This window comes from Gambusia affinis, linkage group LG02, assembly GCF_019740435.1.
Source record: "Gambusia affinis linkage group LG02, SWU_Gaff_1.0, whole genome shotgun sequence".
NCBI classification, from domain to species: Eukaryota; Metazoa; Chordata; class Actinopteri; order Cyprinodontiformes; family Poeciliidae; genus Gambusia; species Gambusia affinis.
In genome coordinates, this window is record NC_057869.1 from 24,458,957 (window position 1) to 24,483,132 (window position 24,176).

Consider the following 24,176-nt stretch of genomic DNA (forward strand, 5'->3'; position numbering starts at 1 on the left):
CAAATTTGTAACTAATTCATAAAGTTAATAAAACACCAGGTATTCTTTGGTCTCCAAAAAAAGCGGTATCATAGGATTCTATGCATACATTTTAAACTTTGTTTAATTTTGTGGCTTGTAAAGAATGAAAAATATATTCAAAAGGTTTTTATTGGGGGGGAAAAAAAAGATTACTGGTAATGTAAAGAATAACCCTTTAAATAAAGTTTTCATAAGTTGTATCCACATGCGAGTTTGGATTTGAACCAACCTTTGTGGCTTTGACGGCCTTCGTGTTCGACAACCCGATTCCCTTCCTGAGGTCGGTCAGCAGGTCTCTGGTCAACGTGCTCCAGGAGGATCGAGGCCCGATGCCGTAGGTGACGTCGTGCTCTTTGAAGGCGATGAGCTGCGTGTTGGTAACGTAATGGATGGTGAAGGGAGGCCCCTTCTCTGTGGTTTCCAGGACCACAGACACACTGCCGTTGGAGGAGAACTTTAAGTCCAAGCTGAGGATGAAGTCTTTCGAGTTGCCCAGCTGCAGGGATACGCCCTCTGAGGAGTCTGTGAGGGGTTGGTGGGAAGTAATGGAGGGAAGGTATGAAAGATGAATAGAATTAGCTGAGATTTTACAGCGGTATACTGGGTCAAAAGAAAACAAAAAACAAAAAAAAAGGCTCCAACCTCACTTGACAAAATGGCTTCTGACAAATTCTGGATGACCTTTTCCAGCAGACTGACTAGGAGCCTTTTTATCTGCATCTTTTAATGCACTCTCCTTTCTTGGTTTATTTATATGAGCTTTCTTCTAGTGCAGAAAAATACTTTCCCACTTCCAAAAGTTCCCCAAAAAAACCCAGAAAAAAATTCTGCAAGCTTTGAAATAATTCATGGTCAAAACCTTTTTCTCTTACCAGCAAGCGTCTTTTATTGTTATCAGTCGTGTGAAGTGCCCTGCTGTATGCATGACAGATAAATGGAAGACATGCAGAGTGCACACACACCCAGACAAAACTCTCATGGGATGCGCACTGCAGATGTGTCACACTGAGATTAATTAGGAGTATGTGAGAGAAAAAAAAGAAAAGGGGGGCCTTGTAGCGACAAGAAGCAGAAGGAAACATATAATAGAAAGTGATGTGGTGCTGCAACTTTTTCATCTGCTTTCCTACATTTCTTCCCTGCAAAGCTCAGAGTTAGAAAGTTCAGCTTTTCACCCTTCTCCTCCAGCTCTGCACAGAGAGAGTTGCTTTAATGTCGGTTTAGTTCAGGCAGTTAAGTTGGTGCCAACTTTGCCTCGAGCCCCCAAAGCACCAACTTCTTCAAGAGTCAGCTCTCTCTGTCGGCCAGGCTCCCTTGGTCTTCAAGGAGAAAATGAAAAAGATTTTTTTTTTTTTTCCTAATCAGGGCTTCACAGAGGATAAAAGATGAGAGGATATAAGTCGAGGAGAAAAAAAAAAAAGGGTAATGCAATGATGGGTCGCACAAATGCTCCCATAGCCAGCCAAAGTTCGGAGAGAGTGAAAATGAGGCAACAAGGAGCAGACAATTGGGAATCAGAAGACAGAGAGCTGGGAAAGCAGAAGCAGATGAGTCCGACTGAGACACAAAGACAGTCGATCAGGGAGAGAATGAGCAGAGAGACAGTCTGGCAGGGGCCTCTGGATAACTACGGCTCTTTAATGCACTCATAAATCCATTACTTAAGGCAAAGCAGAGGGTAAGTGGATTTGTACTCTGGCCCTGTGATTACTCTGCCATCAATAAAGGATGGGCAGGGAATACAGACGAGATTCCACCTCCACCGCTCGGCTCTGCAGCTGTTTAGCAATCAGCCGGAAAACAGAAATGACACGCTGCTGGAAATATATCAGGGCAAATCGAGCTCGGGCACGTTGGCGAGCAGGAGAGATGAGCGCTTGAAAACATATGCACAGTTAGGACCTGCAGAGCACATCACGGCACAGGAACATGTGACAAACGACGGGGCGACAGCGAAACACGCGTGTGATTATTCATTCACAATCTCTGCATGTTTTATCCACACCAGATTTTCGTCCAAAAAAGATGGGTCTTTTTTGTCTATTTTGTTTTTTACATTCGAGTCTGCATATAATTTAATCCATTATTTTCAAGGAGGTAATCCCGGTTTTCTACAGATAACAGCCTAAAAACCCTTAGTTATTTCATTTTCTCTCAACTAGGAGTGCAACGATTGCAGTTTTCTAGCCAATCAATGGTCTTTAAAGTAGCTAAATTCTGCTTTTGGCAGATACCGATTGGATCTGAAAAGTCAGAAAATATTGTGACAAAACTGCTAAGTTGGGAGCAGAGAGGTGATTATTATTTATTACACACATACAGACAAGACCTGGTTGGCGGGTCAGTCAGCGCTCCCACAGCAGAGCAAAAGGGGACAGCGGCAGATTTTCAGACCTTTGCAGAGGTAGATCAGATTGGCGGGAAAGATTGGTTTGATCCGTAATGATTGCAGATCTCAAAACATTAAGAAAACTCAGGTGGCTGGTTTATTGGTCGGCCAAATCTTTGTTGCACCCCCCAGTCGTAAAGAGTATGTTTAATAATACTACACATACATTTCAGATTGGTTGCAATTTGACTGTAATGGACTGGTGACCTCTATAATACCTGTACCTCTTGCCCTCTGATCACTGGTGGGAGGTACAGTAAATGATTGAGTGTAAACTGCTAGTTTTCGGGGGGTTTTGTTTGTTTTACATAATTAATTTGGTGGAACTTAAAATAACCTTTGGTGATCTATAGATATTAGTGGACACCTGGTGATAGATAAGCAGCTAAATGAGTGATCTCACCACATGAGGATGCAGAGAACGCCGGTATGGTTGGGGATGGGAGCCTAAAAGCCGAAGTGCACAAAAACCACTGCACCACTACTTTCTACCAAAGTTCACTTCCTGACTGACAGGATGGATTATTTACAGCTGCTAGTGCAAACACAGCATGTCTACCTGGAAAGAAGAGACTGCTGTGTTTTTGACTCGTTCTGAGCACTGCATCACTGAATCCAGCTGGAAGCAAACATCCCACTGTGCCTTCAGCAAGCCGGGAGGTTCTCCGTCGCATAAATTGTTTGTCCTGGATTTGTGGAGCATCTCTGAACTTAATCCCAAGCAGTAATTGAAGTGATGGGGAACACCACCTCCCATCAGTGAGTGACAGCTGCCATGGAAACTCTGGATCCAAGCTGTTGGAGAGACCCTCCTGACCATTTCCTGACCAATCCGCCTCAATTCCCCCTCTCAATTCTGCTAAATAAGTCAGACTCTTAACAGTTTTACTGTCATCTCAAGTGAAAAACAAAGGACTATAGTGATCTAAATCAAATAGAGAGTGTTTGTCAGTGGAGGTTTGGATTAAATCCCCTCATGTGTTCCTATTTAGGGCCAAGATCTGGGCCCAGTCACCAGAGATCTTTTTTCATTTTGGCAAATAAACACAAATCTAACTCCGCTTCTCCCCTTTATGGTCTTTATTTTTCCCACAGTGATGCAATGTTTATTGGTAGAGGCAGCTTGCTCTATTCCTGTGCTGGATTCAGATTGCTTAATGATGCACAGGGGACTCGCCGCACGCATGTAACCCAGTATTACAGTTTTTGATGTCATCTTCACTGTAAACTGTTCACTCTCCTGCAGTGCTGTCAGAGCTGCGGAAAAGATACTGCCAACAGTTCCTACTGCTGCCGTCTCGCATTCAAGCATCCACCAAGTGAGGCAGAGCAGGAAGGGCCTGTACTGAGAATCACAGGAACAGAGAAAGACTTGGTGATGTTCATGCTTAATGGAGGCTTTTTTTTTAAAAAAATCCTAATAAGAACTGAAATATATTCTGAAGGAACATGTAAGAATATAATTGGGATTGGGCTGATGAGATCTGCAATAAACATGATTAAATCCAAGTATTGCATGCTATTTAGTGCTCCAATTGTAAACGGCGTGCAGAAGTAGACTATTCTAATAACTGTATAGTTTTTGGGGCTCTGGCGATCTACTGATATACAATGGCAGACCTTTTAACTATTGCCAGAAACTGCTTCAAAGGCCATTTATAGTCAAGTTTATCACCGCAAATACCACAAACATCATACAAAATTATGCCCCTACCCCATTATGCTAAACACATTTCCCACAAATTAAAGCATTCTTAAAATACAACGCATAAGGATTGGGAACCACTGCTTTGAAGGATGCAGACCCTGAATTTGGACACACCTAAAGTATCCATCTTTTCATTTCACAGTAAGTCCAAAACATTATGACTTACTCAAATGCAGACCTTCGTGCACCAATTTAAGACACTTGACAAAGTACAGCAAGCATTTTGGAGAAAGAGTGACCCATGTCCTGTTCTTAAGGCTGAGAAGACGGAAACTTATTTTCTAGACAAAGAAATTGAAAGCTAAATATTTAGGACGCGGGAAATCCTAAGTGCTTCAAATGGAAGGCAGCAGGATCTCTTAAGCACTTTAAGAAGGCAAACATGCTTCTGTTTCAGATCCTTACTGATTAAGAAATAATGTTCTGAAAAGGCTTCCTTGATCATTCCTTGATACTGAGTGTTAATGTATTGTTAAAAAGGCCAATATATACATATATTTAAAACCCGTCAAGTTAAAAAAATAAATAAAGTTGCCCATTATCATTCCTACAGCAACCTTAAAACTTTACTCATGTAAAATAAGAAGAGCAAACAAACAAAAAAAAAACAAAAAAAACTTGAACTTGAACTTTTTTTAATCCATCCATTTGCTGGTGTCCATCTCCAGCGAACGTTTCGGGCGAGAGGCGGGGCTCACCCCGTCACAGGGCAACACAGAGACAGACAGGACAAAAACCACGCACACACACACACACACACACACACACACACACACACACACACACACACACACACACACACACCTAAGGAGGATTTAGAGAGACCAATTAACATGACAGTCATGTTTTTGGACTGTGGGAGGAAGCTGGAGAACCTGGAGAGAACCCACCATGCACAGGGAGAACATGCAAACTCCATGCAGAAAGGAGTTTCTGGGAATCGAACCCAGGACCTTCTTGTTTCAAGGCAACAGTGCTACCAACTGCGCCACTGTGCAGCCCTTGAACTCTTTATTGTGCAAAAATTGTATTCATGTTAGAACACACAACCCCTCTGACAAGCAGTTACATTTCAACCATTTTCCTATGTGAGGCTGTAAGGCAGAGGAAGCAGGTTTTCCCTTGCACAAACCTTGAAAGGCCGTCATGCATAAACCAGGGATGATTTCAGACTGTGAGGCTGGAGTGGTGGTGTGTGTGTGCAGCTATATACCACCAAAAAACTGGGCCACATTCGCTAAAGCCACTGGTTAATAAGCAGCATATTGCTGTATTTAGCCAATCACACTGTGTTACTCTAAAGACCTGGATGCTTCAGCTGCTTTCTGAGACTTTATTTGGCCTAAAGCAGATTTTCACACATGTCACACACACATGTGTGTCTCTCTCTCTCTCTCTCTCTATATATATATATATATATATATATATATATATATATATATATATATATATATATATATATATATATATATATATATATATATATATATATATATATATATATATAAAGGATGGTTAAAAGCCGTTTTTCTGCAATTGTATGTATACATCTTATCGGGATCGGTACAAAATGTGATTCTGAAGCATCAAGCAACCATACTGGGACTGAGAAAATAAAGGTGCTCAATGGTAGAAAGCCTTCGTGAAGGAATGTGTGGATGGTAGATGGCAGGTTATTATCAGGGGACAGACAATTGATCCACTTGTCAGAGACTTTGAGAGATTGTTCAACACCCGTGTCCTAGATACAGCGAGGAGGGAAAAGAAAAAAAAAAGACTCAAATTGGAAAGAGAGGGAGGTGGAGGGACAGAGAGAAACTGACAGCAGAGGAAGAAAACAAAAAAGTTTTGACGAGGGAGCAGAAAGGGGCATTAGAACGGATCAGGAAACTATGACGGCAATGTCGAGGAAGCGCAAGAGTGCAGAGGGATGGTAAGTGGGTGGAAATGAGTAAACAGCAGTGGAAGACTGACAGAAATCTGGGGTAGACAGAGAAGATTAATGAAGAAAAGAGGAGATGGAGAGGGGGAGGGGAAGTGATGAAAGCATGATGATCTTGAGGAAAGAATGCCATGAGGACGACTTGACCTGAGAGAGGAGAGATGGGAACAGGGGGTGCAGAGTGGTGAAATGAAAAGAAAAGTGGTGATGATGAGCAGCTGAAAACTGGAGAATAAGGAGAAGGGAAGGAATATAATAGAGACAGCAGCTCAACAGAGAAAAGGAGAGAAGGAGAGAATGTGTGTGTGTGTGTGTCCTGGAAATATCAGCAGGAGATAAGAGGAGAATAAAGCCCGCTCACAGTCAGCTCTGGGTAAAAAGATTTCGACTTTCTCCCACTTCCAGAAATAACTCTGTCATCTGTCTCATGGCTTTGGTCCTGATACAGCTGTAAACCTAAGCTACACGGCGAATCTCAATGGTAAATACAAAGTCAAGTCCCATTTATTGATGGCAAGCCAACCAAGAGACATTGTACATCTTCTGTTTGACAGCACAACAACTGAATAGTCTGTGACTGGAGACAAAATTTCTATTTAGATTCAATCCAAGAGAAGTTAAAAGAAGCTTGAAAGACTTTCTGAACGCTGTTGGAGGCGAACACGACTAGCTTTTAGTCAAAAAGGAACAATTAATATCAAAATATTGATATTTCTTAATGTTACACTAAAATGGTGTTCAGGATTTTTTTTTTCCAAGAGCCTAAATTTTCTTTTAAGAAAATATCTGTTACTAAAAAAATATACAATTATGCTACAATTATTCCAAAATTGTTCAGCAAAGGTTTTTAATGAGGGCTGTCCCAACACACCTTGGTCACTTCTGATGTGATTCTATTACCGCAGCTTTGAGTGTTGGCCGAAACCGATATTGATCCAATACGATATCATACATGCTATTATCACTTATTTTGAAGTGTGTAATGTTATAAAATGCTTGATCAAGTGATAGTACTCAGAGAGCAATAGTCAACAACAATAGGCATGAGAGCAATGAAGCCATTTATTATCAACCAATGAGTCTACATGGGGGCTACAAATGCTGGGACCGACTAAATGCTGGAGTCTGATACGAAAGATTTTAGATGCAGGCCAATGTAATCCGATACTTGTTTTTCAGCCGATACATGAAATCAATATTGGATCAGGACACTGCAAGTTTTTATGATCCAATTTTGAAAGAAAGCAGAACCAATAACGAAAATAACATTACCTAAATCCACTTAACAATACTGACGTTCAGTAAAAATGTAAACTAACCTCTTTTAAAGCAGCAGCAATACTTGAATAATCAACCTATATTTGTAACTGCGATATTTTAGTGTAAATCTCAATCAGTCTGGTGCAAGCTCCTAAAAGCCGAGCTTTTTTCAGCATTGAAGTTGCTCTGCATTTTTCCCCACCATAGCTTTGTAAATCAACGCTTGAACGTGTGAGAAGACGGCACACAACAAATGAAAGTAGATTCTGCCAGATGCTTCGGATCCCAGTGTCCTCAGTTCCATATGAGCCCTGATATGAAGAAAAGCAGCTGAATTAAATTAGATTCCTCAGGGTTGAAACACACTGAAATGGCACCAAGGATGGTGCTACGCCCCAGTCAGTTTTATTACAAGAAATGAAACTTCGCTTCATCTGAAGACCTATTACTGCTGTACTTAAGGAGACACACGGTTATATACTTTTTTTTTTTTTTTCTTTCTCCCCAGCAGGGAGAAAGAAAAAAAAGGGGTCTTTTGTGGGCTCTAGTGTCCCTTATTCGAAAGTAGGCTGACAGGAAAGGGAGAAGACATGCGGCAAACGTCAGCCAGGTCCGGGAATCAAACCCGCGACCGCCGCGTCGAGGACTGAAGGCCTCCAAATGTGGGTCGCGCTATCCCCTACGCCACCACAGCACGCCCACACGGTTATATACTTTTAAATACTCGTTGGCCTGGAAGAATTTTTAAAGTGAAGCAAGAATAGTCAAAGGCTTTATTTATAACCGCTGTCTGCATGAAAGAGGCATTTGGAGCACAAAACTTTGGCTCCATAACAGGAGATGTTGTTTGATGTAAAAAAAAAACAAAACAAAAAAAACACCCAAGTATTTTTAAAGACAAAGATGTCAACTGTTTGCCAAATACTGTTGTAATACATGAGTCAACAACTTAAATTTAGTTTTTTTTCTATCTACTTAACTATTATAAGCATTATAAGTACTGCGGGTGTACAGATTGGGTATTGGCATGGTATAAGTAGGTTTTAGATGTAGATGAAAATATTACTGCAAGACAGAGCTTGGAAAAATCTCAGACATGCATCTTTGGTTTCACATTCCCAGCTGAATCTTCTGAAAGCTCACCAAGTTTGTCATCTTATCAGTTCAACTCGTATGATGTGCAAGACAAGAATGATCCATCAAGGTTCATTAATGGAGACACATTAAGCTGAAGAGCTGAAACAATTACTTGAATTAATCAATTATCCAAATAATTGCCAATTTAGAATTTGATTAATCATTAACTAGTGTATACGGACTCAAAATAGATAATTGATGATATATATAGCATTTAAGATAAAACACCTTCATCTATAAACAGGTTTTTAAGCCAAATCTCCCCAAGTGGCCCAGTTTTAGCTTCTCCTGGTTCAGACTTATGCTGTGTTATTGCATTTTAGCCAATGAAATACTTTATTTAAATTTTATTTAATTTAAATTAATTATCACATTTTTATGTATCAATGATAAACCTGCAGAATGTGCCGTTTTTTTTTAAACAATTCAGTGATTAATCATCAGAATAATCAAAAGCTTAATCAATTACTAAAATAATCATTATTGTTTACTGTGGAACAACAATCTTAGTGGGCTATAAATTAAGCAAATTTGCTTAAACATTTAAACTTGTATATTCCTAAAATTTTGTGACGATCATACAGATTCATACCTTTTAACAATGTTAAATAAAATGTAAAATGAAGCATTGTTTTCCATAAGGTGGCAGAAATGTACTCATCTGCCCAATGGAGTCTTATTTCCAGCCACTTATATTCATATATTCATGTTCTGACTGAACAACATTAACCAGAGGTATTCCTCTCTGTCCCACCAGGTGGAAATTTCCTACTGATTAAGCGAACAAAGCAGGATTAAAGATCCAACACTGAGCCTGCTGATTATTAAATCATTCAAGTTTCTAGGAATGTCATTATGCAGCATGTCTTCTGTCAACCGCAACAGGCCGAGTCCTCCCACTGTGGCTGTGACTCACTGCAGAGCATCATCCTGTCCTGAGGGTGCAGTCGCACATCGAGCCGGCTGCAGTCACAGTTAAACAAGAGATAAGCAGCTTGCCCTGAGGCCATCTGGCCAAATAGGAGGGGAGACGTACCTGCAGCGCTGAACGAACGCACGGAGGTAGATCTGGTCTTGTCGTGGACACGACTCAGGCTGCAACCTTTCGGCACACTCCAGGACGCGGTGCTGACCCTGCTGTCCTTCTCCTCGGCTGTGTCGTAGACCTCGACGTGGGGAGCGCGCTCAGTCAGGTTTTTGCTGTAATGGCTCAAACCGTACTGGGCGATCTGGATGGCATAGAAGTAACCCTGAGGGCCCCATTGGGTGGAGAGAGGCACGCCTGAGCGGGAGAGAAAAAGCTCGATTATAAATATGTATTTTATTCCAAATATTTCTCAATTTAGATTCAACTTACACAAGGAGGGGAAAAAAACAGAAGTCTAACCCGATACAACATTGTCAAATTTTGAACTAGAAAAAGGTCACGCTAAATAGCAAGACAGGAAAAAAAAAAAAAAAAAAAGCAATGAAATAAACAACACCAGTGAGAGCAAACTATCAAAAACTGCTGGGAAATTTCAGCTAATCTGCTGCATTTCGCTGCAGGCTGTCCCCAGCCAACAGAAATAGCTCAGCCAGGAGAATTACTGATGAACAGATAGCTCACTTTGAGACCTTGTGACAAGCTGGATGCATGTGCCACCGAAGCACATCCGTTTAAGAAGAGGGTCACAAACTTCAATTTGGGATGGAAGTTTCACCTCCTTCACGACAAACACAAATATTGGTGTTCCTTCTTTGTGGCACATTTTGACAGAAACCACATTTTACGAGCCTCTCTTGAAAAACTTTTTTTTTTACATAAAAAAAAAAAAAAAGTTACTTCCTCTGGTTTTCAGGTTAATCTCATAAACCAATCAAATAAACTTGGGAACATTCTGTTGAGATGATGCTTGTTCAGATCAAGAAAAAAACTAAAAACACAAAACCATGACAACTAGCTGCAAACTATATCCAGTTTACAGAAAAAGCAGATCATTTTATGGACTATGGGGTGAAACATTAGTGTGAGAGGTTGTGCAGAATCAATTCCTAACTCCAGACCGTCAGCAGCATTTAATAGCAGCAGCAGATGATTCCACACCATTTTCTGCTACTCTCTGCGATGTTTTTGTTGCAGACCTCCATTTACATTTCCCCCAGTCCAAATCACCAATTATATGCGAGAGAGGGGTTCACCCCCCCCTTTCAGCAGTCACAATGACACAGACATTTCTATCACTCTGTTACACAAGCTGTATCTCATCACATCAGGTGGAGTGGTGCTTTTTTTTATTCAGCACTCGGTTGTCATTCCTAGCTGCTAACTCATCTGTAACTTTTATATAATGATGAAAATGATATAATTATAATTTATCTGAATGCCACATCTATGCGTTTTCATTTGTGATCCTGGTTACTTGGAGTGAATAGATTCTAAGTTTACGCTTAGACACACAAATGCACATCGCGGACCGTCGGAGCGCGTCAGTAGTGAGATTATCTCAAACCTTACTGAGTATTTATGTGTGTGATTGATGTTGACAGGATAGAGCATGAACACATATGCATGCAGATTCACATCGCACTTAGTTCCATCCCCATGGCAGACATTCCTCTCCGCCTGTCTTGCTGCTGGCATCTCCCTCTGCAACTTAAGTCAAATGGCTGTCAAATCCTAACACAGCAGCATGAAGTAATCCGTGTGAAATTGACTGTTAGAAGTGTAAAAGTGTGCGCACATTTTTGCGACTTTCCTGGAAATCCAAATACTATTTTTCAGGACGCTAATCCAGACAATTTACAGGTGCATCTCGATAAAACTCTTGGATGCAAATCATCAAAGAGTTAATGTTTTTTTTTAGAAAAAAACTAACAAACAAAAAACTAAGTGATGCTCATCAGTTATGCGAAAATGCAGTTTCTCAAAACATTAAAACATGATGGAGAACAATGAAGCAGAAGCAGTCCGTCAGCCCACAACATTACGATGAGGACTGCTGACTTAATAGTCGTCCAGGAAACAGCCATCGAGTGCTGTATCCAAACACATTAATAGAAAGTTGAGTGGATGAAAACAGTGTGGAACAAAATGGTGTACAAGCAGCGGGGATTTTATCTGAGCAATGAATAAAAGCTTAGAGGTTTGGCTCAGTAATCCATATGAAAAATAAATGCATTTCATTTTCACATAAAGAGTCTAAAGAAGCCCAGAATCCACTTCTTGTGACGTGTGCAGATTCTGCAGTCTGTGATTATTTGAGGAACCAGGTCACCTTAGCACCACAGCAGACCCATAGCCTAATTACCTCCGTACCACATCGCACCGATGCAATAATTAATGCGAAAGAAGTCCAGACCAAGAATTAAGTGCATTTCTTGTGCAGTAAGTGGCCATACTTTCAGTGACATTTCTGATAATCCTTTATTGGGTCTTAAAATGTCAATTCATCAAGAAAGTGATTGTATCCAAATGACACTTTTGATAGAAGAGACGGTCACCAGGTGAATTTTGTTTTTATATACACCTGCATTAATTTTTATGGTTCATCAGTAAACAAGTTATACAGAGTTTCAAAGACTGCTGACAATACAACATTCTAAAACATTTTTTCTTACACTTACATTTATGTGATATAATTTTCTTCTAATTGGTTGCTTGAGCTTGAAATAACTGTACCATCTGGGAGAATATTCAGTGCCAGATGCTGACTGGTCATTACAACAATTAACGCGTCTGGCTGAGGGTCTTGTTAAATAACTTTTCAGTAGGCTGTGATGCACACTGGGAGGAAAATGCTCCCATGACCTTCATTAAACCCTGTGGTACCTTTGTGACAAGTTAATTAATAGACTGCTGCTTCCACCTCTGAAATTAAACTAAGTTAAGAAGAAGTGTGTATGTTTGCACATGTGATTGTTAAATAGCAAAGTGGCCTTGGGCCATATTAATAGACCTTTTAAAGTGGTTGTATAGAAATGTAAATGTGTCTCATCTATTTCGAATGGTAGAAATATTAAGGGAATAGAAAACAAGAATAAATGTTGAGCCCGCAGGTTTGCTTTAATTCTTTTATGACCCATTTCCACAATATACACACATGTTCACAGCGAGTGCTCATTTGCCTGCAGCACAGGGAGGGTTGTATAAATTGTACCTGTGCATTTGGTACAGCTCAGACATAAATGTAAGAAGTTGTGACATGCGAGATCTACTGACCAATTTATTCAATGCATTCTTTAATGAAAAAGTACAAACACATGACCCAAACATAAGATTTAATGGTCTTATATTTAAAGCTAAAACTTTACTTAAAGCTGCAGTATGTAACTTTTATAAAAATATTATTTTACATATTTGCTGAAACTGTTACTATGTCGTGATAGTATGGTATGAGACAGGCAATCTGTGGATATTTTTTAAAAAATAAATAAAGCTCCTCTGCTTTCTCCTGGAGCTCCTAATATAGCCAGGAGGAGGGTCTTAGCGCTGTCAATCATGCCCGTGTGTATGCCTTTGTTGTTGAGTTAGGCACTACACTGCATTTTCTTTGAGCTTTATGAGGCAGCTTGTTCCTAGGAAAATTATCTCTGCCGAAGCTAGCTAGTACGTCCAGATGAGCCAACATGCTAGAAAATATGTTAGCAAAAACTAATAAATGTATGAAACGAACGTTGAAGCCGTTTACATGATCAGATCAAATTGATTATGTTTTTTCCTGAATCAACTACACGCATTGGTTTTGTAATGTCCAACTCGTATAGCCATTTAATTCAATGCAAATTCAATGCACTGTTAATGCAAAATTACATAAAAAGTGTCATTTTCTGAATGACACCACATAAAAATTTATGAAAACTCCTTCATGCTCATGACAGGTGGTATGTAATGCTTATGACATGTCAGTCTTATGCACACCCCTTTAAATAAGGGGCGACCGCATTAGCTAAATAATACTTGGTAATATTTTGTGCAACGCTAGCAGCATCTTATATGGTATGAAAGTCTTGACTTGCATCTTCTCTTATCTAGCAACTAGTATCTTATACCCTGTTTCAAGATTCTAATTGTCCTACTTCTAATTCTGTACAAACATTGAAAAATTTATAATGCAATATTTGTGAATAAAATAAATATTAATCTATAGAGCATCCAAATAATTCAATCATGTAAATTACAAAAATAATAAAAGTCTAAGAAACTAATTTAACTACTTCTACACTTTCTGGCTATTTCATCATACACTGTTGGTCGGAGGTCAACACGCTGTCCTAGTTTTTCAACCAGTGTTTGTGTCCATAAAGGACATATTTATAAGCATGTTTATAACCCTTATGTAGTTAAAAAAAAAACAACATGTTGGCAGGACATAGTGTAATATGGCCTGATTGAAGTCTACCATTGTTTAATTTTATCCCCGTTTGCAAACCTTTATGAAAAGGTTCTTATTTTTTCACATGGCTTCAGTGTTAACTGTGTTCTTTAATTAGCCAAAGTAAAACCAAGCAAAAATGAATAATGCTTTTTCTGCTAAATTAAAACCCATTCGCTGATGTTGCTTTTCTTTTACGAACACTGAAAATACCTCGGTATGTCACAAAAGTCTGAAATTTACACACACAAAAAACAATGCAAACATTAAGTCACAAAATTGTAAGATATACGAGTCGATAGTGAAATGGTACGCCTTCTTGGTAGCTGCAGCCATTTTGTGATAAAAGAAAAATAATGAATATCTATTTTGCAATTTCAGCTAAGTGTACCGGGCCACTTCTTCATGCAAGCAAGAAGCAGAACTATATTGATGACCATGTGGTTTCAACTAATAGCCTTTTAAAATGAGCTATTGATCCTTCCTGGCAATTATTTTAAAAGGAACCAAAAAAGGAAAAAAAACACACACAACTCTGATAAGAAACTGAGAGTGGACTCTCAGACTTGTATACCCAGGTGTCTGTCAGAAGATAAACCCTGACATAGTCTAGATAAGAAAAGCAAAACATTTTTAATGGAATTTAAACCGTTTCCGTTTGGTAGTTACTTAAATTTGTAGGTCACTTTTTCAATAAGAACAGACTCTTGATATTAACACAGATACCTGACATTTCCTGTGGAAATCAGGGCAACTATTTTACCTTTACAGGTATTCGAAAAGACAAACACGAATTTAAGGTAGTTTAAGGTCGTTCACAAACTTGAAAAATGTTGATGTGGATCAAGTAATTAAAATCTCCTTACCCTCAACTCCACTGATGCATTTAACACGATCGCGGACTTCCACATTGTATCCCTCAAAGGACATGAAGACTCCTTCGGGGTGGTAGGGCTCACGCTGGGCGTAGACCTTGGAGTAGCTGTGCTGGAACTCAAAGCGATCGTAGCCATCATATTGCACCACTTTGCCGTACACTTCAAAGTATTTCTCCACCCAACTGAAGGGCAGGTAGATCTCCCCTCCCTCTCGCCTGCCTTTGATAGTGGACTCATCGTTGACGAGGCAGTCAATTTCTTCATATTTGATCCCACCAACAACGCCAACAACAGGTGGAGGCTCGGGGGGTTGCGGAGGTTGCTGCTGGCTGCTGCTGATCTTTGCGCTTGGAACCACAAAGGCGGCCCGGGGAAGGAAACGGAGGGAGATGTCACTGGAGCAGCGGTTCCATAGCAACACCGTTATGAGTGTGAAGAGGGCGCATATAACTATGAGCGTCTTGTAGTTCACCCGTGCAGCCAGGCAGCGCATGGTCACAACCTGCCCACATGAAACAAACACAAATAAAGTGTCAAAAGCATTCGCAAATGACAGTGCTCACTTTTTGGGGTAAAGAAGCTTTCTTGTGACCAATTGTGAAAAAATAGAAGTTCAGCTGTTTGATAAAAGACAGCGTTTTCCGTTTTACCTCATTGCAGAAAGATGGACGAAACCAAAATTTTTTTTTGCAACTGTCAAATTAGCAAATTTGAAATGATTTACATCTCAACATCAATATAAAATCTCAAAGTAAGTACAACATTCTGCTTTTCTTCAAAAGCAGAAGAAGTGCACCACTTCTTCTGCTTCTTCAAAAGCAGAAGAAGTGCACCACTTCTTCTGCTTCTTCAAAAGCAGAAGTCTGCTTTTGAAAAACAGTAATTGCTCTTTTATTTTTAAAGAGCATTTACTTTTTAATGGCACTTTAAACTGTTGTGGTATTTTGTAAAAGTGTTTGGGGAAAATCTGCACTACATGTGTGTCAAGAACACACAAGGACTAAATTAGATCACACGTACTGCGAGTAAAATTGTGCATCCTGAACAAAAGCAAAAAATGTGGTTCTGATGGTCCTTTGTCGCAAACAAGAAGTTCTTGTTTGTGCTTTGATTTACAGAGTCTGAAAGCCTCTCATTAACTTTGACAAAAACACCAAGGAAGCTGACATCTGGGACAGCTTTTCATGCATATCTTTTGTGTTTCAATCACCGTTGTTCCTGACAGTAAGTAACAATTTACTAAGACTAATGTACATTTTAAAGCAGAGTTTTCCCACATTGCTGCTTTCCTTCAGCTGGAGCTACAAAAGGTCAAACCATGATGAGAAAGGTGCAAGGAGGAGGGGGTGTCAAGATTTATCAACCAGAACATTTAAATCTCATTAATTGGGATTTTCAGCTTAAAACATGGAGTATTTCTTTATGAGTCAGCTAGCAAATCATAAGAGCTTTAAAAATACGCATAATAAATATAGAAAACTATAGATAATAGATATGCACACAGTGTAATACAGAATGCTATATTTGAAACCCTTTTTAGCAGTTATAGCAATTGAAAACAATGTGTTAGTTTAGAGGAGTTGATCGGAATATTTTCTGAATCAAACTAATTACATCCAATCCAAAATGTAACATAATTTACAGCAAGTAGGGACAACACTACTCTTAAACTAAACAGCTGCTCCCCTTACAGAGTTTACTTTTATGGTTAAGACTGTAAAGCAAATTTCTAGAATCTGGACTCAGATGCTAAGTGATGGTTTTGTTTGTTATTTTAATGTTGCTGCCATTAAACCATAGGAGACCAGGTCTCTGACATGGTCAGTCAATATTCTATCTGCAGATCAAACTGAGTCTAAGCCCAATTACCCTTTCTAAAAAGGTTTACGCCATCACTCATGTTTTACATTTACATTTCTGAAACAATTCTTGAGACTTTTTTTTTAAATTTATTTTTAAATAAGCCTGCGTTAATGTCACCACCACTGCGTTATCATTTACATTCCGCATTGGACATCCATTCCCAAATAAATACACCACGCGATGGAATATTGTAATTAATCAGTGTGTTAATATTTGGCATTGAAAGAGCTCTAATTGCAGCACACAAAGCAGACATGTTTCAGGCCCTATTGTGAATCAGGATTCATGTTTCTCTTTGACATTTTCACCAAGCAAACAAGAAATCAATGCACAACCTTTAGCTCCCTCCTCCACACTAATTACAGCTTACTGCCCACAGAATTTACTGTTAAAGTGATGACCGAGGTGGGAGAGGGGAAAATCATTACTATCCAAGTTCATTTTACTGCCGCATCTTAAATGGGACACTGCTGAAAGTGGGTGTGATTAATGTACAATAATTTTCGCAACAGTAATCTACTTTTACAATGCAAAGTCAAATCACTGTGCAAGAGGTACCTGGAACAATGTTAATTTATGAAGTGGCTCCAATCAACAGGGGGGGTGTACACAATGCTTTGAATAGCAAACACTGTCGGAGTACAAATTCAACAAAGCATAATGCAGAAGTAATATCAAATTATAACTGCACATTCTGCTGCCCTGAACAAACACTTCTCATCTCTTCCTGATCAATTACTGAAACATGTATTATTGACATTTGGGGACGCTACAGCTCAGTGTAGTAATGAAACGCAAAACTGATTGGAGTTCCAACACTAGTAGAAAATTACAAGTAAAACAAAACACCCCAAAAAGGACACACACAGACTGCACCCTGAAAGATAACTAGGACTGGTCTTGACAAGCAACTCTCTATAAATGATAGTCTCTTTTTATAGCCCTCTGCTGCTGGTGTTGAGCTCACACTTCCAGTTTGAAATACACAGGCTTAGGTACAAAAGCATAAAAAGCATCCCATCGCCTTTCTGTTTGTGGATACAAATCAAAAACAACGTCCTGCTTCAGAGATGCAAATTAGATGTTTTCTTTTGTAAATGAAAAAGTAAGGGGAAAGAGACAGCTCAACTTAAACTTCTGCTATTTGTGGCAATGCATTGTTAAAATGACAAAAAGAAAAGTATGTATTCCGATTATACCTTAGAAACCACATCTTCAAATTCTTCCAAAATTTATTAAATTGCAAAATCAATACTGCTATCTGTTTAGATAACCCAATGAGGTATAAAACTGTAGTTGCATTTAACAAAAAAATCCAGCAACTCACCAGCCACCTGGCCAATCAGGCTGAAGAACTGCCGAGCATTTGTCAGAAAGTTGTTGGTGTCAAGAGCTCAGACAAATTCAAGGTGAGGACTGCAGCTACAGGACTATGAAGAAACACCTAAAGTCAGAGATCCCAGAGGTTCTTTTTGGAAAGATTAAACGAAAGAGAAACTTGACTGAGTAGATGGATGAACCTGTGCCGGGTCACTAACAGATAAAAGGAGTGAATCGAGCTAGAGATGTGTGGGTTGAGGTACTGTGTGGTGTGAGCCGGTGTTGTCAAGAAATCAGCCAGACCTTTTTAAAGCAGATGATGAGCAGGAAACTATTTCCTTTACCCGTTTCTAAAAGCAAGAGTGTTAAAGGTGCACTGTAAATTTGAAAAGGTCTAATGTGGCTGGGAAGTTCTATCTCCGCATAAAAGACTGTTTTTGTCAACACAACAGAAGGACATTTAGAGGCTGCTTCATTTGAATATTTTATGGATTCCAAACATTTAGTCTGACCAACATCACAGACAGACAGCATTTAAACTGCTGGCTATTTTGCTTAGGCAGCTTTTAAAGGTTAAATTGTCATTTTACTGCCAGAATGACTTTTTGTTTTTATCATTTGGAATCTGATTAAAGAAGTGATTTTTAATAATCAAAAGTGTTTGTGTTTCCCAAAACCAGAGAAAAACCTTCCTCAAAGCCTCACCATTAATGTTCTGTCCACACTAAGCTCAGATATTTTGCAAAACATATTTCTTCAATCCATTTGGACCTCCACTCCACGCAAAAAGAGGAAACCTTGTTTTAAGAAAATATGAGCTGAAGTTGTTTTGGGGGAATTGTTAGCCTTCAGCTGCTTTGCTGTTTTGTATCTTCCCATAAATCGGGATGTAGTCGATAAAGGATTGTTTGGATTTCAATATTGTTTTGTGGCTAGTTGATTCCAAGTTTCATGAATTTCGGTTTTTGCTTATCAAAAGAATATTTTTTTTATTAGAGTTTTTCGAAGGCAGATGTTCAGAGAAGGTTGTTTCAAAAATACTAAAAGTCCTAGAGAGAGTTGGATACATGGTAATGTCAGAGGAAAAACAGGACAGAGAATCACAGATTTATTGTAACTCATATAGCCAGTGCAATACTTAATATCACAATTGCATGATGTATTAATGCCGTGCAGCCATTGCAGAGAAACTGTGACACATTGTAAGGAGAAACTATACATTGTGATTTGTGTAGTTGAAGTTTCCCCTTGTAATTCAATTTTCCATCAAATAAAATAGACAGCGTGTCCAAGACATACCAGACTAGACATTTGCAGTGATGCAATGAAATATAGAGATGAGATGTTATTGGTTTTACTGTACCAATCTGTGCTTCAGCTATTGAAACAGAATAATATTATTTGGAAGGTAAATTCCCTTTGTATTAGGGATAATTGACCAAAACATGACAGGCACACTAAATAAATAAAAAAATGGTGTCATCTCTGAGAACACTACCGGGCTCTATAATTTGGCACCTTACCCCACACATTCATCTGTGACTCAAACTGATCAGTCTGGACCTGAATAATTTATTAAAAAAACAAAGCTATCTCCAGTATTGCTGTTACTTTATTCATGCCTAAAGGAAAATTATTTCCCAAACAACTTAAGAAGAGTACTACCATTTTTTTCCACATCAGACATGTAATGAAATGCTACTCGATTACTGTCCTCTACATTCCATTTGCACAAATTGAGTCATTTCTTAATCATATTTGCTGCTAAGCAGTAGTTAATTACAAACCAAACAGCATTTCTGCAGCTCGTTACATAGAGTGCTGCATTGTCCCCGACGTATTTTGACCCAGATTTATGTGCATCTATTGGGAGGATGTTCTCATCCGAAAAACAAGAGCCTTGGCACTTTCCTGAAAGGCTCCGTATGATTTGTGTTTGTCTTCAAAACTAGAAAATAAATGACTGTCCTTGCTCTGCAGAAAGGACAGCAGTGGTGCATTGTTGTCATGTTGGGGAGGAACTCAGAGATCCCCTAGAATACAGATTAAACAAATTTAACCGTTTACAGAACATCCTGTACCAAGGGCAAAATAATTTCTAATAAATACACTGCCACAATTTTACTAATCTTTACTAATTATTTCTAGCTTGTAGGGAATATCAACTCTAATGAACAATCAGAAAAAGCTTCAAAAGTTCTTATTGTTGACATTTCTTTAGTAGGTTTGGAAAGTTTGAAAATGAAGGTTTGTTGATATAATTGAGATCTTTGTGCAATCCAGCAATTATAAGCTCAGCTGGTTTTATCCCTCTGATGACAATGAGAGATGAAATTTATACATATTAAAAAAATAAATTAAAAAAATGCACAAAGCTGGCCAGAAGATGAGATGCAATCCTTTTGGAGGATAACCCCCCTCACCCCCACCAGTACTGCACAGGATTAACGCAAAAAAACATCCCACTCAAAAATAAAAGCAGCTTTTCAGATTATATTGTCCCATCAGGACAAACTGGAAAGGAGTACAAAAAATTCACTTTACTAAGGGGCTGCACTTAATGTCAGAATAGGGGAAATTTGCCTGAGTTCAAGTTGATCAATTAAGAAAACTACATTGCCAAGTTCCAGGTTGTTAGTAAAGCGAACACCACTCAAGAACACGCTTATGTGATTGTTTTCACTTCAAATGACTTTGCCCCAAATAAAAAGATTATGATAAAAAAAGAAAGAAAAGTTTACATAGGATAACATTGCCATAACCCTTGATTACATTTTTCTCTTGTTGACAGGAGGTCTGTTGGAAATGTCCAGAGTGCTCTTTGAACAAAAAAAAGCAACAGGATTACAGTGTAATGATTCTGCTGACCACTCAGTTAACCCCGTCGGCCTGATCTGTGGCCCCCCATTCAGTGCTGCTCTGTTCAATCCCCAAAGCTCCCTGCAGGGGACAAATGTGCTTTCTGAGGCCCTTTGTCAACATTAACAATATTGTTTGAGCTGAATCCAGTTGATGAAAATTAATTTCTGCCACAGATTTTCAAGAAGTGCATGTTTTCAGACAGGAATAAAAAAAGTTAATGGCACTTTTCCCTGGACCAACTGATCAGATGATATTAACGTCCTATGTCAAGAGCTCTGCACTATTTGGTAATTACACTACTTTTCTCCACATGGCAGATTAAGCTTCAGTAAGCTTTATGTTTACGATAAAAATTTGAGGGAGCTTCACAAGGAGTGGACTGAGGACGGAGCATATAATGATAATAAATGTAGCACATTATCAAAAACTTAGCCCATCGAGTTATGGAAAGACTGTCCACACGCTTGATGCAAGAGAAAATTTTGGTTTTTAAGAAAATGGCTATGACTTAATTGTTAGTCGATCAATGAGCACAATCAACTTCAGATTAACTTATTAATAGATAACTTGCATCCCTGAACCAGTTTTTTGTACCTTTTACCATCCATGGTGTCCCTGTTCTTGACTGGCCAGCAAACTTCCCTGACCTGATACAACAGACCGAATGCTCCAGATGATCTGAAGGCTGATATCAAAACCAAACGGACCTTCTACTATCCCCCAGCAGAACCCCAAGCTGATCGCCTCCACGGCACACCACACTGATGCAAGAATTCATGCAAAAGGAGCTGCCAGTATTGTGTGCATGTAAGTAAACATGCTTTTCAGAAGCATGACAATTCTGTTTTATATATACTTTTCTTATGGATGTTATATAAAAATCTAATTTTATGAAACTGAGTTGAGAGCTCCAAGCCAAAATCCCCAAATGACAAGAAAGTTTTCAATGTCACTCTGTGTGTGTGTAATAAATCATTATAACATGAACTTCATTAACAAATATAGAACCATTTAGTTTGTTTTTGAGAGAAACTTGTATATGCTTTACAGCTTAAAGATGTAACAACAGTAGTATCCCACCCCTCTACAATGACTTATGAAAACAATGTGTGGCCTTGGATGTTTCATTGTTTAGGAATGAACCACAGGACTCAAATAAATAAATACATTTCAGTTTGGCAAGAATATCTAACTTTGCTAAAGTTAATGCTGACAAGTTCACACTGCAGCAAATACAGTCAACACCTTTACCTTTAGATCTTTGCTGTTATCACAGAACATCAGACACGTTAAAATGATTGTGAACATATGCTTGTTGCTGTGTTTATATAAAGGATTTCTAAATGGCCTGATGCAGCACGCCTTCAATATTAATGAGCCCCTATATGGAGATGATCATCCAGCAAAGTTCAGGTAATCTAAACAAGACTAAGTAAAGTTGCCATACAACAACCACAGATTGGTTATACTACATAAGGAACCTGTAGGTCTTAAAAAAATGTAGTCAAAAGCTAGTATATGTCAAACCAGTTACTGATTTATGACTTTACATACCAAATACATTATATTGTAGCAGTAATCTAGTAAGTTTTGTTTAGGGAGCTGGGACAGAGTGGAGATCTGACTAAATTAAATCTATAATTTAGCAAGCAGCTCTGACTGTGTAATGAACAAGATGCCAGAGAACCCTCTTCATTTAAAAAGAGCAAAGGCAGCAGCAGCTTAGCTAAACAAACCAAAATCTTAAAGTCCATTTACACTGCATTTAAAAGGCATTAATGCTATGCAAAGTGAGTTATGAACAGTGCCAGCGCCTCGTCTAATCTTGAGTCAAAATGTCTCTCTTTTCCAGCAAACCTCTTTAGACCATGTTAAATAGAGTGATCCTTGAAACTATATAACATATATTTTCTTACATACTCTGGGCAAACAAACTTCATGGAGGCTTTGCTATAAACTCTGGTTACATCCTATAATCCACAGCACATTAGCAGGCAGCCCCTGAGATTAGACATTTAGGGTGAAGGCAGCTGACGGAGATGGATGAGGATAGGATGGAGAAACTCCAGGGTGAAATGAGCTGTGAAACCACAGACTTGTAACTACGATCTCAATGATTGGCACGCCACGGGTTAATGAGAATGTACTGAAGCACTTTCTGCTGCGTGCTGGTTTAGGCGCTAGCGTCATTTATCTTAGGTGCGCATTTTATCATTTGTAAAGGCGTGTGGGTTGGAGACAATGCAGGTGTGTTGTTAGAGGCAGTGTCTGTCACAAAGTAAAATGTGAAGAAGGCAATGATCTTAAAGATGTGTGCCATGAGTTTTTTTTTACTTTTTTCTCCCCCTAAACACATGTGCATTCAGCATTAAATTGTCAAGTGCTTGTGAAGTACTCTTGGGCTGGAATTGGAGCAGATGAAAGTTTAGGGGTTTTGTCTCTTTAGCAAATTTTCCAGGCATTTCAATACGCTCCTCCAGTGGAGAAGTAAGGTACCAATCTGTGACAGCCAGTAAGTAATCGGCTTATTCTGCAGCTGAGAAGCATTTCAGCTCATTTAAAGATTGCACGTGTGAATAAGTAGGTATTATGGGTTTCTGTTTAGTTTCACAGTCTGATTAGAATACCGTGAATCCTTAAGGTTATATCCAAGGCAGCTTGAAACTTCATCACAAAACAACATCAAAAATTCTGTTTCCTTTCTTTTACTTTATTGTGACAGAGTAACACGAGACAGATAATCCTCTGCCTCTTTCCTGTGGTCCTGCCGGGTCCATACACTGCTCAGTCAGAAACAACCAATAAGAGCCAGGAGGAGGGTCTTAGCGCCATAAATTATGCTCATGTATACGCTTCATCTGCGTTAATGTCAGAAAAACAACCTTACCATTACAGGAAAAATTGACTTATCTGTCATCAGTGGGTATGGTAACCAGCATCCATAGCAGGCTGCTAGTTACCATAGTATCCTGCTGTGATGCTAGAAGGGGCTGTAACACAGCAGAGAGCTAAGGGAAGAGTGTGAGCAGTGCACACATCAGGATGATTGACAGCGCAAAGACCCTCCTCCAATCTCTGAGTGGTTGCTTCTGATTGAGCTGTGTATTTTTGCAGATGGGAATGGGACCACAAAGGCAGAGGAGCTTGATTTTGTTTCAGATTATCAGTCTCATACTGTCCCAACACACTGACAATGTTAAATACATAAGAAACCTTTTTTTTTTTTTATAAAAGTTGCGTACTGCAGCTTTATGAACAATTTTTGGTTTATCCCGTTTCTATCCTTTAAGATTGACATTTCTAATTATCACTGGGTATTTGTTTCAATTTGGCTCTGTTCTGGAATTCCCCTACTGAGAGACAAACAATCGTCCTATTCTGCTCTGGCAAGAGGAAATGAAGCATTCGACCAGTGATGAGCTGAAGTTGTTTTCTGTTATTT

At 39.0% G+C, this 24,176-nt stretch overlaps 1 protein-coding gene across 3 annotated transcripts in view; it reads right to left on the bottom strand.

The window, feature by feature from the left end:
• The window catches only part of glceb (glucuronic acid epimerase b), a 63,493-nt gene that overhangs the window by 4,460 nt on the left and 34,857 nt on the right, over positions 1 to 24,176 (bottom strand). For 2 of the 3 annotated variants that reach the window (XM_044135362.1, XM_044135371.1), the window contains 3 exons: positions 14,678 to 15,191; positions 9,494 to 9,739; positions 251 to 543 (listed from right to left, as the gene is read on the bottom strand). In XM_044135362.1, coding sequence (XP_043991297.1) covers positions 251 to 543; positions 9,494 to 9,739; positions 14,678 to 15,182 — 1,044 coding nt within the window. In that variant the 5' untranslated portion in view covers positions 15,183 to 15,191. Of the gene's footprint in view, positions 1 to 250; positions 544 to 8,079; positions 9,421 to 9,493; positions 9,740 to 14,677; positions 15,192 to 24,176 lie in introns of those variants that run through there. The other variant, XM_044135382.1, reaches the window with a different exon arrangement.